This window comes from Astatotilapia calliptera, chromosome 6 (assembly GCF_964374335.1).
Source record: "Astatotilapia calliptera chromosome 6, fAstCal68.1, whole genome shotgun sequence".
NCBI lineage: Eukaryota > Metazoa > Chordata > Actinopteri > Cichliformes > Cichlidae > Astatotilapia > Astatotilapia calliptera.
In genome coordinates, this window is record NC_137427.1 from 6,165,424 (window position 1) to 6,184,149 (window position 18,726).

Below are 18,726 nucleotides of genomic sequence, written 5' to 3' on the forward strand. Positions count from 1 at the left end.
AGGCGGCCTCATCGTTGTCACTGATAAGGCCAATCACCGTGGTGTCATCTGCAAACTTAATGATGGTGTTGGAACCATCAGTAGGTCTGCAGTCGTGGGTGAAGAGGGAGTAGAGGAAAGGGCTCATCACACAGCCTTGTGGTACACCGGTGTTCATTGTGATGGTAGATGAGCAGCGGTTATCCAGCCGGACATGTTGGGGGCGGTTGGTCAGGAAGTCCAGTAACCATTTGCAGATGAGGGAACTGATGCCCAGGTCTGTCAGTTTCCTGATGAGTTGCGAGGGGTGGACTGTACTGAACGCTGAACTGAAGTCTATAAACAGCACTCTGGCGTAGGTGTTGTTGTTGTCCAGGTGTGCGAGGACAGAGTGCAATGCGATGGAGACTGCATCCTCTGTGCTCCTGTTCTGGCGGTATGCGAATTGGTGGGGGTCCAGGGTGGGGGGGAGACAGGATTTGAAGTGTGCTAGGACCAGCTGCTCTAAGCACTTAGTGATGATGGGAGTGAGTGCTACTGGGCAGTAGTCATTGAGGCAAGATGGGTTGGAGTTTTTGGGTATCGGGACGATGGAGGTGGATTTGAAGCAGGCCGGTACCACAGCGTGGGCCAAGAACAGGTTGAATATGTCTGTCAGCACTCCTGCAAGCTCCCCAGAACACGCTCTGAGAACACGCCCGGGGATGCCATCAGGACCTGCAGCCTTGTGGACATTGATCCTGCTCAGCACCGCTCCTACATCGGTGGGGGAGAGAGTCAGAGGTTGGTGGTCTGGCGTCACGTCTGCTTTGGTTGTGGTTGTGGGGTTCCCTCGCTCAAAACGAGCATAAAAGTTGTTGAGCTCGTTGAGGAAGGAGACATCAGAGGATGCGGGGGAGGGTTTGGTGGTCCTGTAGTCTGTGATGGTCTGGAGTCCTTGCCACATGCGTCGGGGGTTGGAGTTGGAGAAGTGTTCTTCTACCTTCTTTTTGTAATGGTGTTTGGCTTTTTTGATGCCCTTCTTTAGATTAGCCCTGGCTGTACTGTAGGCGTGTGCATCTCCTGACCTTAAGGCGGTGTTGCGGGCCTTCAGGAGGAGACGAACATCCCGGTTCATCCAAGGCTTCTGGTTGGGGTACATGGTGATCCGTTTCTGGGTGGTGACACTGTCTGTGGTTTTGGAGATGTAATCCAGTACAGATGAGGCGTACTGGTCCAGGTCTGTGTGGGTGAACATATTCCAGTTAGCTACTAAAGAGAATCCTTTATGACAAAATAAGATTTTTTTGTAAATGTTTGTATATAATAAAGAGCCATACAAATAAAACAATTGACAGCTGATAGATACAGACTCAAAGAAGATGTTCTGCCCAATATTTAAAATACACACATTTGTTGCCTTCATGAAGCGCAAAAAAGAAGCAGAGATGTCAGAATAATACTTTTTTAACAGGGGCTTTTTTCTTCAACAGTCAGTTTTGTTTGCTCATGAAATATGAATTCATACAACTGATGAATCTTTTATGGTAAATGTAACCATCCCTACCACACACACCAAACAGCACTGTGATCTAGACAGCAGCTGAATAGTCTTGGTCCCATGTCTATTAGGAGCCTGTGTTCTCAAAACAAATTCAGAGGCACTGTTTTTATAGTTTAAAAGTCATGTTGTCTGTTTATTGCCTAATGAAATCTAGGGCCTGATACATTTAAATATTTTTTTAAAGGAATAGAAAGAGTACAATCAAATTACTTTGATTCATTTTATAGTTACGATTTCATTTGTTTACCTAATGTTTTTATTTTGCTGTTAAAAGAAGTAATATTATTATTAGTATTATGTACACTAGCATTTTCCTTAAAGACATTTCCACCACCTTGTGGTGGTAAAAATTGGTGCATACTATCCTCACAAGAATGCTGGAAGTTAATTTTCTGAGGCTCAAAGGTTTGTTGTGGGGATATGAGACAGAACTGTAAACTCAGTGAAGTAGATTTAATTTAAGGTCTGGACTCAGGGAAAAACCACTGCCTCTTCTGTTTGTGTAAAGAAGTTTAGCTACATATTTAATTCTCAAGATAAAAAAAAAAGTGGAAGAAAACTTAGTTTTTCTACATGATAGAAAAACTACGACAAAACTAATAGTTTTTTAGTAAAAGAAAGAAATAATGTGCAAAAGAATAAGTTCTGTTAGTTCTAACTGCCCATGAATTCTGTAGTAGACAGTAAAAAAATAGGAGATTTTCTGTCATTTAATTATCTAATACTTAATTACTTTCATGTAGTATGAAAAGTCCAAAATTTACAATCTTCTTCACAACGCTGTCCAGTCGGCCGGAAAGAAAATATGAAAAAAAAAATGTCCGCAAATCGCAAGTTAAAACTGACTGCCAGGTGCAGCCTGATGGTTTCACTTTAGTAAAACGCGTTTCGTTTTTTACTCGTCTCCAGTCGAGGCCACCGTACTGCGTTGTGCGTGACGCCACGAGCAAAAACAAGGACCACAGGCGAGTGATGAGTAGCTAGCTCCGTTCAACGCAATTTAATTCCTTTAACAGCTGTTACAATCGAAAGCAAAAACCCACGCGTGAAACATCTCGACAATTAAGATTTCACTCCCGTTTACAAGTGTCTGTAGCACTCGTACCGGACACGATATCACACGAATGCTACAGCTAAATATTAGCTGGCTAGCTGACAGTTCAAATCGACGTCTCATATCAGTAAACATCGCGTTAGGCTGCTTTTTACCATTAATAATGTTATTAATAAAAGCTTATCCCTCCTCACGAGGAATACCGACAGCGGAAAATTGGTGTATTGTTGAATAGAAATTACTCTGCGGTTATGGCCTTCAGCTTACAACATGTAGCAGGATTTTCACAATACACCATTTAATAAAACATCAAACGTCATTCTCCTTTGCATTCATTCACTAAAGCACATAAGCCCCGTGAGTAACAGCTAAGACAAGGGAGGCTGATAGAGTGCACCATGTCGGACCTGGACACCCTCATAGTCACCTTTCAGACCCAGCTTTCAGATGTGATGGAGGCTGTAGTGAAGACAGCCATGTTTGAGGTGACCAGGTTGGTGGAAGATGTGTTTTTGGTGGAGGTGAAGCGCAGGAGCCAGGAGATAGAGTCCCTGAGGATGCAGCTGCAGTGGATTGAGAGCAAATTCAAGGATCAAGCAGGGAAAGAAGGAGGAAAGACTGGAAGGGGCGTGCACTGTGCAAGGCATGGTGTGGAACTGTCCACTGACACTGCAGAAAAAAGGCCTAAAAACCATCAGGAAGGTAAGAAGAAACAGATGTAAAATGAATTTTATATAGGTCATGGGATGCCCTAAATATTGTAAACACTGTTGTGTTTCTGTTTTTTTTTTTTTTTTTTTAAAGAACAAGTTAGTGTGAAGACAGAGAGTGACTCTTTTGAAAGATGGACAGCAAGCTGCAGACTAGAAGACACATCAGAGTCGCTACCAGAGGCAGACAGTGCTACAGCTGCACAGAGCCCTGAAAGGGAGCCAGAGGTGAGCCAGATTAAATGACTACCAGAGCAAAGTTATGTTGTACTGACATTAAATAATCATCATCTTCTTTATGTATCTGCATTTTATTGGGTGCTTCTGGACACATTTCAAGTGCTATAAGAGCTGTAATGTTGTATAAAAAAACAACAGTATCGATAATGGCTCTAAAAATTGGTGAAATGGAACCAGTAGATATTCACAGTATTTCATGCACTGTATGTCTTCAGGCAGCAGAAGAAAAGCATGTGAGATCAGCTGTTGCTACGAAGGAGGAAGAAGTTAGTCAGCCATCTTGCTCCTCTGTGCATATGGGAGGGTGGAACTGTAGTGGTACGTATTGTTAGGATCTTATCTTTCTTTCAGTCTGTCCATAGTAAAGGAACATTAAGCATTATTTATTGCACAAACACATACCCTCTCGACCCTACCGTGTGCCGTGATATAGCTCCCTATCCCCTCAAGCAGGTGTTATGGTTGACACATTGTTTTATAATTTATTCTTTGCTTTAGGAGAGCTTGACTTGTTAACCTCAACTCAGTTCTGCTCAACATTAATAAATTTATATAATTTTTTTTGTTATCTCTGTGGCTCCTGGGGAAAATTAATTGCCAGACAAACAGTGACCACTAGGCAATTTCCACATCCTTTGTTGTTGTTCAAACTCCCCACCCCAGTACATGACAGGTTTGTGTTGCAGGTAGGCCACTTTAACATTCAGACTCTTTTACATGAAGAATGTTGAATTAAGCAAGACATTTTCTCAGAAAGGTGTCGCCTGGATTGCAGTTGGTGTTTTTCCAGCATTAATGGTACCTACAATGATGTGCATGCTAATATACGCTCAAATAGACTTTAAACATCTGAAAAGTTGGGAAATTCCTTTATTTCACCATGCAAAACATTAAACACAACCTAGAACACAAAAGATTAGGTTTTTTTCTTCAATAAGCCTAATATGATAAAACAAAGTAGCCAATATAAGGTAAAAATCTTAATAAAGTACAATAGAATATAATGCAAATAGTAGGATATAATACAACACGTTAGTATAATAAATTCAGTAAAGTAAATTAGAATAAAATGGCTTTTCAAATTTAGCAGATGACATTAAAGTGACTGGTCCCTATCTCCAAAATGAAGATAGAATTTTTGTTGTCCACTTTACCTCAGTGCACCTAAAAGGGATTCAGGCCCGAAAGAAACAATAACATTGTTGCATTTTTTAATTAATTAATTTTTATTTCCTTAATTTAAAAGAAAAATCCTTATTTTCTAGATGAAGAGGGACCTGGATCAGACAACGAGAGTGGAACAGTTCAGGTACAACCCAAACAGACTGAAGAAAACAGTGAGGAATTATTGAGAAATGTCATGAAGAAAGACCCACAGATAGCTTCGGGTTATGGCTTTCCTGAAGACAGGCAGGAAAAACACCCGTCTACAGATCGACCGCGTGTTTCATCTTTGGAAATAGATACCAGTTGGGCTGGCTTGACTGTCACAGGCGCTGAGTTGTTGCAGAATCCCAGACTTGGAGCTGAAACGGAACGTGATCCAGTCAAAACTAAAGGAGAACATGAGCTGTCTGATTCTGTCAGAGCGGACATTCAGGTTACCCCAGGCAGAGATAAAATTTCATCCTCAGGGTCCCCTAAGGCAAGACTAAAAAACAGTGATGTTTTAGGCCTGACTATCAAGAAGGAAGTCATTCTTGATTCTGATGGATGTGAGGAAGGTGAGCATATAGAAAAGAAAATAACAAACTCAGGTATGTCCTCTTTTTCATGTTCAGTAAAGCAGCACAAGGTGAGTTCAGAAGCACACAGACTAAACCACATTTCTCAAAAAGCTGCTGTGCAAGAGGTTATGAAGCTACATTCCAAAGCCGGTTCAGGTTTCAGATTGCAAGCCGCTTTACAGCATCTCCACCGACCGATGAAAAAGCCGTCTCACACTCTCTCGAACAGTACCGCTGCGGCACTGTCTATAGCTCCCTCTCAAGTTGTAAACTTAAATAACCTTCAAAGAATTCCCTCCACATCCAAAGCATCTCCTGCTGTATCCTCAATCCAGCGAGTTCACCTGGGTGACAAACAGACATCAACCCTTAACCGAACTGGAGACTCCTGGGTCAGCAACAGGTCCCAGCACCATCCTGCAAACTCTCACCACGTCAGTCCTGGTACCCATCCAGACTCTCAGTCTCACGCCGCTCCAAGGCATCTCCTACGCTGTGGGCAGTGTGGGAAGTGCTTCCCCCACCCCAGTAACTTGAAGGCCCACCTGCAGACTCACACAGGTGAGCGGCCTTTCTGCTGTTCGCTCTGTGGCCGGAGTTTCACCAAGCTGAGCAACCTTAAAGCACACCGTCGCGTCCACACTGGAGAGAGACCATACTGCTGCTTGGCCTGTGGCAAACGCTTTACCCAGAAATGTAATCTCAAACGCCACCAGAGGATCCACCTTGATGCATGTTGATAGAGATCCAACATACATCATGAAAGGACAACTTAAATATGTGTATTTCTTTAAGATGCTACAGAGCTATGTTGTGTTGCAATACAGTCTGTGTGAGGCTTTGCAGGCCTTCTTTTTGTATATTTATCTTTTAAAGTGATTGTCCTGAATAATACTGTGCATTCCAGAAAGGTTAATCTAATAACATATAAAAATGTTTTAATGTTACTAAAGGATGAAAAACAAGAATGTGTTGTGTCGTTTACCGTGTGCAAAGATAGGGCAGTTGATACATTTGGTCAGTAAAAGACTGTGAATATGCATATTATTGTGTTGTGTCAACTGCAATGTGCCTGTGAGCACACAAGCACTTGTCAGCCATGGATCAGAGCCTACATTTATCAGCTGTAACATTTATTCAAACTGGTAAGCCTAGCTCTAAAAATACTTTGCAAAATACTACAAATTTAAACAGATATCCACAGGACACTAAAATTGGTTAAGGTGCAGTAGTTAATGTCTGCAACAGCAACTTTTCTTGCTATACCTCTCGTTATGCCAACTTTGCATTAAAAAAATGTAAGTTTATTGATCAGTGCTTAGATTTTGTTTTTAATGAGGAAAATTACATCATAAAGAAAAAGCTTATGACTGCTCTCTTATTTGTAAGGAGCTGCTGCAGCAGATGGAGCCACATATTTGATTTGGCACTGAGTTTTAAGCTGGATGCTCTTCCTGATGCAACCCTCCCAGGGATTTGTGCCTGCTCTCGGGGATTTGTGCCTCCTCCCAGTCTTGTACCGGGGATCTTTCATGTTGAGGGAATGTGTTAACAGCGCTGCCCTCTTGATTACATCAGAAAGTAAGAAAAGTCGCGATTGCCATAATCAAGAAGAACATCCATTTAATTAATTTTTAGCAGATAATTTTTAATACAAGAGTTTACTGCCTGCAGAGTAAGTTAATAAATGGTTCCAAGTTGTTCTTTAAAACTTGTTAATAAATATACGCCCAAATCATTTGATCTAAGAACCCTCCCTCCGGTAACGAAACAGTTTTAATGTAGATGCATCCTTTCTTAGTTTTAAAATTGTACAATGATCGATGATCTGATATTTCAAGATGCAAAGACTTCTTTACCAATGTCTTGAAAAGTGCTTCTTTTGAAAAACGATTTATCATAAGTGATGACTACATTCATATTTAAATATTCATTAATCGTATCTGTTTAAGTAAAAAAAAAAAGCCTTAAAATAACCCTGATATTAAGGTTTTAAACAATATTGCAGTATCTTAATTGAACACTTGGTGTCATCCTTTCACCAAACTTATTGTGGCAACGAGGACCTTGGCAGAGATTTTATTTTTTTTTTGAGGATTTCGTATCCTCTTGTCTTGCTTCTAATGTAATAATGTAATATAGAGGTGCTCTCAAAGAAAACCCCTCCATTAGAGTAACAATCCGTGGTAACAAGTGTCTGTAAGCACCGTTTTAGCTGATCTGTGTGCCCAGACCTGTGTGTGTTACATATCTTACACTCAGGATTAGGCTTGATGTGTTGTATCTGTGAAGTCAGAGCAGCACTGTGCAGGTGGTACAACCGATAACATTTTAATCTTATTTTCAAGGTGAGGAAAAAGCTAGCAGAGGCTGATCTCTTTCTCCCTGTGTACATGTATGTGTGGAGAGAGAAAATGTGGATTAAAGCAGTGCTTCTGTCTACAGATGGTATCTTTCCTTTTTGATGTTTGAACCCAATAACAAGAGAAGTTATCTGTGAGGTGTAATTAAGAAATACCTACTTAGCTGAATCTGCAGTGAGCATAATAGATAGTGCTTGTTGTTTGTGGGGGATTGTGAAACTAGTCTGTTTAATGTGTGCGGTGCTCAGTATACCTAAACATTGCTGTATGCATCGCGCAAACATTTACCTTCTGCCTGTGCATTTCAAACACTCTTGTATGAGTCATCGTTTTGTTTTAATTCCATCGCTGGAGCGGTTTTTCTGAAGATGTTTATTTGGTTAAAAAAAAAGCAAATACAAAAAAGACCAAACCACAATTATACTTTCATTTTCCCTTTCCTGCTCTCTTTTGCACTTTGATTTGAACACGTTTCCCTTTCTTCTGAGACTCTTTCTGGCCTGTCAGGGAATCATAAGCCTCACTAAGTTGGTAGCCTTATGAAGAATAGGAAGCTGCTTTTTTTGTGTGCAGGTTGGTCTTTCTGACTTTTTCTTTGGTGACATCAGAAAGCCACTTCAAGCTGGGATGCTGTTAAGCTTGATTTGGCTTAAAAAAGAAAACATACTCTAAGAGAGGAGGAAATTTTTGGCAACCCTCCACAGAGATTTTGTTCTGAGCCAAGACAAGAATTATAATACAGGCATTTTTAAACCAATTTTGTTAAGTAGAGTTTCATTTATTCAAGCATGAAATACATTTTTGTTTGTCCAGTAGTTAGAAATAGAACATTTGTAATCGCCCCCACAAAGGCCTGTAATGGTGGTTATAAAAGGAAAAATGTGGGCTCTCTGCCTCTGACTTTAAATGCTTAAAACAAAATAAAGAAATCATACAACGAGGCCTGCAGTAAGTTGATCTACTGGAAATAAAGTCATCACTGCTACTGTGCTGCTGTTTCTTTTAATTTTGTCACCTTCCTCTTCCTAAAAGCAGATTAATAATAATAATTTCTTTATATTTTTACTAATCAATAGCTCAGTCAAACTAGAGCAAAAAATAGGACCGAGACTGATGGCAACTAGAAAAAATCAGGGATGGACTGTGGATTTTATTGAAATTCTTTGCACTTTGCAAACAATTGCAAGTTGTGTGACAACCAGCTTGTTCTTAAAGTGTGCAACACTCTCCACCTGTGAACAACCACTTTCAATCTCAATGTGACTGCGCAGGTCACCTGGTGATAGACAGCAGACTGTGAGTGGTCACAGACCAGGGCCCGTGGCAAATATTTTCATTGGGCTGCTGTCTCCAGTCACTGTTTTTCCTAGTGTGACTGTAGCATAATAGAAAAATCAAGCACATCTGTATGCACAATATTTTGGTATTTTCCATTTTTGTTTTAATGGCCTTGGTGTCTGGTATCTTGGTCTAAATAATAAGCTACCTTAAACCTTTGTGTAATGTTTTCTCTTGCCCTGGCCTGCAAATGTTTTTTTCCTAGTTTTTCTTGCTGTGTGAGTTCACCTGTAGTATAAAACACCTAAAAATTATTATTATTTTTTTTGGTGTAAGCTGTAAGTCCTTGCATTTGTTATTACCACATCACCATGTCTCCTTTCGTCTGTGACTCTTTGGCTGATCTGATCCTTTTGTGGCTTTCAAGAACCAAAGAAATGATCGCCCAGTGAATCTTTTAAGACATGTTTGGACAAATGATAACTGGAGAGCATAAACAAACTGTATATTGCCATATTTAAGTTGGAGGACTTGTCAAAAAATGTAGTCACCTGCTATTGTTGAGTTGTTCAAGAAAAGGGCATAATAGTCAAATAAGTGAACCAGATGTAGGTTATAGCAAAATACTACATCACACAAAATCAATAGGGCAAGAAGCCTTTCATACTCTTCCAGAAAAGCTATTCTTCCTCCACAGTAAATGACACTTTATTGTGACAGCCCTTTATTTAAGCTTAAATACACAGAAGCCTGTAGTATATTCCTTCACATTCAAGACTCATATTGGCCTTGCCTTTCCATCTCCCACTGTTTTTAATATGTTTCTAATTGTAACATGCAATTCAGCATTGTCAAGTGTTTTTTAGCTACTGCCTTTCATTACCTTGAGCCTGTTAACACTTCCCAACACTGGGAGAGAGACAAAGGAATCTGAAAGAATCTGACAAGAAAGGATGCTGAAAGAATGCACCATAAAGAAGACATGTAAAATTCCTAATATTCAAAGAACCGTCACCCCCTCGTACCCAGTTACAATAACAGTAGAAGTGCTTGACTGGACCTAATAATTTGTCTTCATAGCTGAAGCGATGGCTATACAATAAAAGGAAAAAAGCACTTTTCTCTGCTGTGTCAAACCATTTCAATATTATATTCAGTACTTTCCAGGCCAAGGAGCGCACTGTGGAAGATTTATGTCATGTTGCAAGGCTAGTGTGCCTTATTCATCACACCTTCATATTTCATAAAAGCAGTATGATGTGTTTTTCATTCCAACCTTTATTCTCTGTTTATTCTTCCCTGTATGCTCACTAAAACTATTTAGAAGTAAGTTTAACACCATGAGACCTTATTCTTTGTGTATTAAAGAGTAAGTGCAACTATGAACACGGCACTACTTTAGCTTATTTCTTACTTCACACACCCTGTCTTAATGTCTTAACATTCATTGTTGTAAGACCACTGAAGCTATTAAGATGGGAGTTGAAGACCTTGAGCTTCCTTTCTTTAATTTTATTTCATATGAATGAATAAGTACAGCTATGGTGTTGGGACTACTTTTTTTTTTTTTTTTTTTACCTAATATAATATGAACTTGGATTGTATTCACAAACATTTAGAGAATACTCAAGGGAAGATCTTGAAAGTTTCCATAGAGACTCAAATCTGATAGGAAACCGGACTTGAATCTTTTAGATATGATGTTCAGTCAATTGAGAAATGCTTGCACAGTGCATCACTCTCTTTTATTTCTTTCCTATTTCAACACCTACCTTACAACCATTGCCTTACCAACATTTATATAGATTTTTTTCTCTAAAGATCAATCCCCGTGTCTTTTATGAACTCCTGACCTTTCCTTTTCAAGGCCTCCATTTGTGGGCTCAAATGAATTGCTTTGGCAACTGCTTTATTGAGTACGGGGTTACACTGATGCTTGGTGCAATCATAGATTGCATATGAAAGATGGATGTAGCCACTATGATGTTAACCATTGGTTTCCTATCTCTATTTTTGATTTGGATAGGCCAATAAAGCTGCCGTGAGAGGTGAATGACGCAAAACTCTTCACTGTCCAATCAATGGTGAGTGCTAATTAGCAAATATTAGCTAGTTCTGGAGCTGTAGTAAAAAGGCGGTAATATTTTCAATAAGATTAAATGGCATAAATCTAATCGAAGTCAGTTTAAAAGATCAACACACTGACAACCTGTCTTGCTGCGGAAGGGGAGGATTGATGTGAGATGGCATTTTATAACAGGACTAGGGGAGCTGTGTGCACTATTTTCCGTACTCTGTGCTTGTGAGCAAACCAAGTGGCTTGTTAGTGCATCCAATTTAACAGCTATCCAGCATTTTGGCTAAACAAATCTGAAATAACTGTCAGGCTGCAGAGGAAAGCCTTGTTTTGCTCTGCAGGTGGGCTTTTCTATAACGATGCAATAACATGTGAATTGTCAGGTCAAAATTTCATTCTCTTCAGTTTTGTTTTTTTTGTTTTGTTTTTAGAAGAATCTTTCCAATCAGCCTAGTCTGTGCTTTGTGTTTAGGGGCTGTTAATGTTTACATGCTAGCCTGCTGCACAGTGACAAAGACCGGTGTAAAAAGCATCAGCATAATGATATTGTTACTGCAAGTATTTTAGAATGCTAACATGAGTGTTTAGCTTTAATCGGTGATTAAAAAAGCCCTCTCACTTTTTACATTTATTTTTATGTAACTACCTGCCTAATATTGTGTAAGTCTTCCTTATGCCATCGACATAGCTCTGACTGACTGATGTACTGTGGAGTCTGGCACTGGAACATTGGCAACAAATCCTATGGGCACAGTGGGTTACGGGGTAGGTCCTTTGCGGATCGTGTTTTTCACCAAGCATCCAATGCATGTGCAGTCAGATTGAGATCTTGGCAGTTTGGATCAGTTGTAGTAGTTTCATGAAGCGCCTCGCCCTGCTGGGGAGGCCACTGCCTTTGGGAAGTGCCATTGCTACACTGCTGATCTGCAACAGCGTGGGCGGTACTGGACAGAATAACATCCAAATGAATGACGAGCATTTTATTGTAAGAAATTGATCAATGTTATTATTCACTTCTGCTTTCAGTGGTTTCTATGTTGTGGTTGATTGGCATACATAAAAGCATCCTTGAAAGAAGATCCTTTTTCAAGAACTTGTTTTCATGTTCCCGAATAAGAAGCATTCACTGCATTTTAGATGAAGTGTTCTCTTCATTGACAAATAACTGTTGCTCTGAGGAGCTTCGACATTCAGGAGAACTCCTGGTGGTAAGATAAAACACACTGTGATTACTGTTACCGGACACAAATAAGCATTTCTCTTTGATACTCAGTGAATAGCAATGAGAGCAGCCACTTGACATTGGGAGTTATTTATGAAAAAGGAATTTATTTCTATTTGTCTGTTTTTCTCTACACCTGTGTGCAGAGAGAGAGAAAGGGATGGAGAATCGTGCATACTGGTGGGGTTCACACTGTCATTGCCAATGGACAGGCATGCACATCTTTCATCGCTCTTTGTGTGTGTAATAATAACTGTGCTTGACTCTTTCCCCTGCCATCCTCACAGTGTGATGCTTGTTTGTCCTTCAAGTTTGGCAAAAGCTTCTGAAATCACATAACCTGTCTTGCTGTGTGTGTAAGTGCACCTGCAGTGGACAGTCACAATAATAGAAAAATCTGTTTCTATGCAAGAATAAATCCAAAAGCCTAAATAGTCCTTTTATATAAAGACTAACAATGTACTACATTTGTAATATTAAGCACCTTACATGTCCATTCATTATGTATTTGTCAGGAGAGAACCTTTGGCATGGACAAGAGTAGCACAGGGTCAACAAGATCCTTGTTAACAAGGTCTCTGAAATGAATCAGAGACCCTGGAGTGTTTTCTCTTAGTAATAATTTCAATTTTGTCCCTGAATATATTAGAAGCAATCTAATAAACTGTTGTAGATATGGGTAGGTCCCAGAGTTGGCTGTTGCATAACTCTCTGTGTTTGGCCACCATTATTGTCAGTTCCATATACACTATTGTGCCGCTATACATTGTGGGAAATAATTATGTGACACCCTGCTGAATTTGTGACTTTGTTCACTTATAAATACATTTTTACAGCAGTTTCATTTTAATGTAGAGAGACAGAATAACAACCAAAAATCCAGAAAAAATTACATTATTTAAAAGTTACAAATTGATTTGTTCATCTCATTGAGTGTAAGAAGTATTTGATCCCCCGACCACCCAGGCAAAATTCTGGCTCCTACAGATTTGCTGTGTGCCCAAGTGACACACAGATCACAATCAATCCGTAGAATGGGCTACAAGACATCAGCAAGAAGCTTCGTGATGAGGTGACAGCTGTTGGTATGATTATTCAGAAATGGAAGAAATGATTGTGAATCACCTGCGATCAAGAGCTCCACGCAAGAAATTGCTTCATAGCGTGAAGATGGTTATGAGAAAGGTAGCGGATCAGCCCAAAACTAAAGTGAAGCTTCAATGTCGGCGGTTCGAATCCACTTAACGGCTACCCTGAGGTACCCCTGAGCAAGGTACCGTCCCTACACACTGCTCCCCGGGCGCCTGCTTAGTGGGCTGCCCACTGCTTCACTGAGTGAATGGGTCAAATGCAGAGAAAACAAGTAATTTCCCCATGGGGATCAATAAAGTATCCATTATTATTATTATTATTATTATTATTATTATTATTATTATTATTATGTGAACAGCAGCCAAGAAACGTAGGATTTAGAGCATTTCTGTGCACCAAAATATTCCTGAGATATCTGCAAACCAAACTTACAAATTCAACAGGATATGAAACGATTGTTTCCTCCACTGTATACTGAAATGGCAAAAGATCAACAAACAGACCTGGGAAATCGAAAATTCCTGAAACAAACTGGAAAACGTTTTGTTAACAGTGTTGGGATTTTTTTTAGTGGTTAGCCTCCAAATAATTATTACAAACTAGGAATTTTGCAAACTGTCCTAATAAATGTTGGCTAACATTTGTTTGCAGGAATTAGTAGAAGTTAAAACAGGATAAAATGGGCATTTATTTGTAACAAAGACAGAAATATGACTCCAAATCAAAGCTATCAAGTCTGTAAGGGTGTATTAGGTCACCATTGTGACTCTGCAAAAAGATGTTTTAACTGCTTCAGCTTCTTAAAAGATTGTATGGTAACAAAGATCATGACAGCATTTGTTATAAAAATCCAGAATCTGCTCATATTAGCAAAGCTAATCAAATCATGTTCAACCAGCTGAGGCCTGCCACTTTGCGAGGTTTGATTCGGTGGTGTTGAAGAGGTGATATTTGTGACCAGTGTGATAATTTAGGAGGAAGCACTTCAACCATTTTACTACTACTAAATAATAATAGAGCAGCTGTAATCGCCTGTTGATTGTTGATTGTCACATATTTAGACATACAGCACCAGACCTCCATTGGAACATTTTAGTTTTGAATCTGAGTTCGGATACAAAATATGTTCCCACTCTGTTGTCAATCAGATGATCATTAAGCACAGTACAGTTTGTGCAAATGCTGCGAGAGATGATGTGGATCAATTTTGGCACCATTATGTAGTTTTTTCCTGACCTTTGTTCCTTTTTGCTAATGCATTTTGTCATGTTGTCATGTTCACAGTATTTGCACATTTGAGAAGTCCAGAGAGTTCCTCCATCACACTGGATTGTTCTGCAGTTTCATTAATCCATACCTGGTAATTTGGACATTGAAGATTTCTTTGTCTTCTCTGGAGCACTGTTAATTGTCTAATGTTGATTTTGAAAGCATTCTCTGTTCAAACAGTGTTTGTCGATGTTTGTCAATACTCATCGGCGTCCAGCGTGGTACAGATTGGCCGTGTCTATTCCTTTAAAGTCCATTTTCATTTGTTTTTCTCATCATGTTATCCGCATGCTATATTCTATGTCTTGATCTTTCTTGTTTTCTCTTTGTCCTCATTTGCACAGCTCCCTCTTCCCCACCTCCTATGTTTTCTCGTTCTCACCTCTTTGACCCTCATCCTTCCTTCTCGGCTCCCCCTGCACACGTTTCTCCACCCACAGCCAATCATAATATAACTCTGGTAGCATCTGAAAATCTGCCTATAGCAGGATCCAGGACTTTAAAAAGTGCCATTTTGACTTGTCATTTCCCCTTGTTTAGCTGTAGGCACATATCCTCCCACACACTCAAAGCAAAGTGGCTTCGTTTGCAACTGTCATCATTGCAGCAGTTTTTTAAACTATGTTTAACTACTTTTTCTGTGTCCTTGTCAAGAAGATGAAACTGGTACTTTTGTGACATAGGGAATTTCAGCATATTTACAGTTAAAAGGGCAGGATTCCCTTTTTTCCTTTTGTTTCTTCCAATGCTAAACATGCAACATTACAAGATTTAAAATACTTCCACTGATGGTAAAAATGATCAATTACTAATGCTAAAAATGAAAGATGTATAGTTTAAAACCTGTCTTCAATGAAAATAAATGGTTCAGCATCGTAGTAGGCATGTTGCAATGCTTATGCTTTCTATTCAACTCTAAACACAAAACCTGGCCAAAATTCACTGGAATTGTATTAGTTTTGCTGGTATTTGATAATGAATGGAACTATTCAGAGGACATTAAAAGTGATGTATTCTTAGAGGGGCTTCAATGTGTTTGACAGATTGAATGCCAAGCTAGACTCCAATTATTGAAACATTTCTCTCAAAACCTCAAAAGAAAAAAAAAAATACAGCATCTTATAACCAAGAATGGCTTTTTACCATTCTGTCCAGTAGATACTGAGATATGTCAAGGAATAAGTAAAAATGTATACCGTAATACTCACCTTTGAAATAATTCCATAAAAACATACTTCTTGTACAAGACTTTCTGAAGGTTCAGTCAGTTTGAATATACAACATACTGCTCAACGAGATGTTAGAGCTCTGTGCAAAGGTATAATTTCAGCCAGGTAAGTTTCAGGTCATTTTTCTTACAGAAACCCTTTTAAATATATTCTGACATGGCAGAAGAAAGAAGAGATGAGCTGATGAATTCATCCATCTGAATCACGTTCAGTTATTACCTTGTGCGCAGAGCAATAAAGTTAACTAGCAGCAGCTATGTGATTGTCAAGCATTTTTCTTCCTTGAGTTTGACTCTCAGGTGGCTTTCTACCTCATCTTTTTACTGGAGGTTATTGGAGTCCTGAGAGGATGACTCCAGGCGTTACTCAGGGCTGAAAAGAAGCACCTGCTTCCCTATTTTGTTATGGGCAAAATGCTTGCTTGCAGTGTTAATTATTACAATTATTATTTTCCCAAAACAACACAAGAACGGAGCGTCGGTGGAATTGGTGAAGTGCAGTGGTGAAGCTAAAAACCTTTCTTAAAAATTTAACTAAAACCGGCTCCATCGATTCACACCCAGTTCAGTTCAGGTTTATTTACAAAGGGTTGAGGGACTTTATACTAAGACGTAAAGATCCTACAGTATCCAGGAGAAAACCCCTGACAAACCACTGAAAGAAAACTCTGTTTTACTGGTATTTTAGCAAAGCTGTCTGACTCAATGACTTGGACACACGCACTTGCTGACAGAAATCAAAAGCACTCTGACATTAGAGGCTCAATCAGCTAACATCTGCTGAATCCCCAAACTGCCATTTGAAAATGTCGTGAGAAATATATCAGCTCGTGCTCCAGAACAATTATTACATTAGAAGAAAACTGAGAAGTGATTAAAAGTTATACCCATAACACCAAGCATAATTAATGTGGGGTTTAACTGTTTAGAGAGAAAATACAGGAAATTAAGTCTTTTCCTACCAATTCTCTACATTTGCTCTCAAAGTCAATCTAATTGATAGAGTCAAAATTAATAATTTCAAAGAAAAAGATAAACCTCTCAATCCAGTTATCCTTGATTGTACAGATAGAACAGCAGGAAATTCCCTTCAAAGGACTCATTTCTGTACTGGACATCTCACATCTGCTTTTCTCAATTAGGCCTGTCTGTTACTTTACCTTACATCACTATTGCTAGCCACATTCATTACTTTGTTCTTGGAAGCCTTCTTATTCCTCGAGTCTAGGTATTCACAGGCTCGGTACGAAATGCTGCGATTAGGAGCGTCATACCAATAGTGATTTAAAAAATAGGCTGCATTCAGCAGGGGTCAGTGTTGCTCCATGGAAAACTGTGACACTGCGAGTCTTTTCTGGGGTGTGTTGATTGAGCTGTGTGTGCAAATGTGCCATAAAAAGTAAATCTTAACAACGCAAATTGACACGGTACCACACAAACAAAAGCACACTCTTTAATCTAGTTTCCAGCTCTGATTCCCAGAACTATAAAGCAGATGACACTTCCTCTTTTTCTTCTTTGGATGCTTCTTCATGCTTCTTCTTCTCCAACTTTTTGGTCTTTTTTCTGCTTTCTGAAGTGTTCTACCCTCTGGTCACACAACCACAAACACACACACACTGAGTAAGACACACACGATAGCAAAGCAAAGCAAGGGAGGAGAAGCAAGACAGGCTGAGAGTGTGGGTGAGAGTGGAGAGTGATGATAGCTATGGTTTTGTGTTTTCCCCCTTTTTCTCTCTTGGTAAAGGGATCCACCTAGAGCAAACTTCCGCGCACACACAGACAGATATATACAATTTTTGTTTTCTCATGAGGGCACTTAGCAGATGTAACAACGGGGGAACAGGCAGGAAGAGTGGCTTAAGAAGCATACTGGAATGAAAGTGTCCATTTCTCTGTAAATTTTTATCTCATTTTACAATGGAAGTGTCTGTGGGACTGACCAGTGTATCTGTGTGGACATGTATCTGAATGTGTGTTATACATGTCAGCCAGAATAATTTTGACTCCGTAATGTTGTACTGTGTGGTTAAAGTTACTCTCCTGTTCCCTTTCCCATTTAACAAAGTCTATTAGATGGCTTATTGTGGAAGCCGAGAAGGAAAAAAAATCCAAGGCTACATTACCTCTTCCTGGCTAAGCCTGGAGCGAGTATCTGGACAAACTATTGAGCAGACAGGGGTCTGTCTCTCAGTGTACTGAGCAAGTGTGATAGAGAGAGAGAGGAAGACAGGGACTGGAGATGGAGAAGGAGAGACAGATCGGATTAGCTGAGTTGCAGTTATTCCATTACCTCTCAGCCATACATACACACGTGTGTCTACACACACACACACACACACACACACACACACACACACACACACACACACACGCACACACGGTGTCTGGCTAGAGACTGCAAGTTTTTCTGGCTGAACAAAAATGAAAAAATAAAGAAAGAGAGAGATGAAAAGGTGAAATGGTATGAAAACTGACAGAGCAGCCCCTATTTTAATTGCATTCTGAATGCTGGTTTTAGAAGCTCTAAATTCTCTGAGCACTGGAATTAAAAGTATCCCGGAATGTCCTCTGACGATTCTGTCTTTTGAGTAGCTTAGCAGCATAATATTTAATAACCCCTTAGTAAACACTGCGAGGAATTGCTTAATAAATAATTGAAGGGAAATTTATAAATAATTTCCCCCCTTAATCTACTCCTGTGCTCTGCTGCCAGGTCCCCGAAGTGATGCTCATCCCCCTGGACAGTCAGCAGTTCCATTTTCTCACCACTTGGGGGTGCTCTGGTTATATTGAATAATTCAGCTCCTCGGGACAACCAAACGAATAAAGAAATAAATATATAAATGGGTTATTCGCAAGAAATAGCGCATGCTTGTAAGAAACAGGACCTAACCCTCTATTAAAATCCTGTTTTTGAGAAGACTACTTTTGTTATCGG

General features: G+C 39.6%; 1 protein-coding gene across 4 annotated transcripts; it reads left to right on the forward strand.

Annotated features, from left to right (window-relative positions):
- Positions 1–1,656: 1,656 nt before the first annotated feature.
- LOC113023668 (uncharacterized) lies at positions 1,657–15,432 on the forward strand. Of its 4 annotated transcripts, XR_013909601.1 has the most exons (6): positions 1,657–3,278; positions 3,381–3,514; positions 3,742–3,844; positions 10,921–10,978; positions 14,570–14,645; positions 14,899–15,432. XR_013909601.1 is itself a non-coding variant. In XM_080302694.1 (4 exons), exons 1-4 carry the CDS (start codon positions 2,975–2,977, stop codon positions 10,926–10,928), a joined length of 549 nt encoding a protein of 182 aa, XP_080158820.1. In that variant the 5' UTR covers positions 1,657–2,974; the 3' UTR covers positions 10,929–11,596. The 4 variants fall into 4 exon arrangements, 2 of the variants coding, with proteins under 2 accessions (XP_080158820.1, XP_026025701.2); XR_013909600.1 differs by having other exon boundaries at positions 14,570–15,432; XM_080302694.1 differs by lacking the exons at positions 14,570–14,645; positions 14,899–15,432 and having other exon boundaries at positions 10,921–11,596.
- Positions 15,433–18,726: the final 3,294 nt, after the last annotated feature.

Excerpts from the sequence above, each read along its gene's own strand:
- LOC113023668 (XM_026169916.2), top strand. The coding sequence starts at position 2,975 with ATGTCGGACCTGGACACCCTCATAGTCACCTTTCAGACCCAGCTTTCA. Across the intron at positions 3,279-3,380 it reads GCCTAAAAACCATCAGGAAG|AACAAGTTAGTGTGAAGACA; the intron begins GTAAGAAGAAAC and ends TTTTTTTTAAAG. Across the intron at positions 3,515-3,741 it reads GCCCTGAAAGGGAGCCAGAG|GCAGCAGAAGAAAAGCATGT; the intron begins GTGAGCCAGATT and ends GTATGTCTTCAG.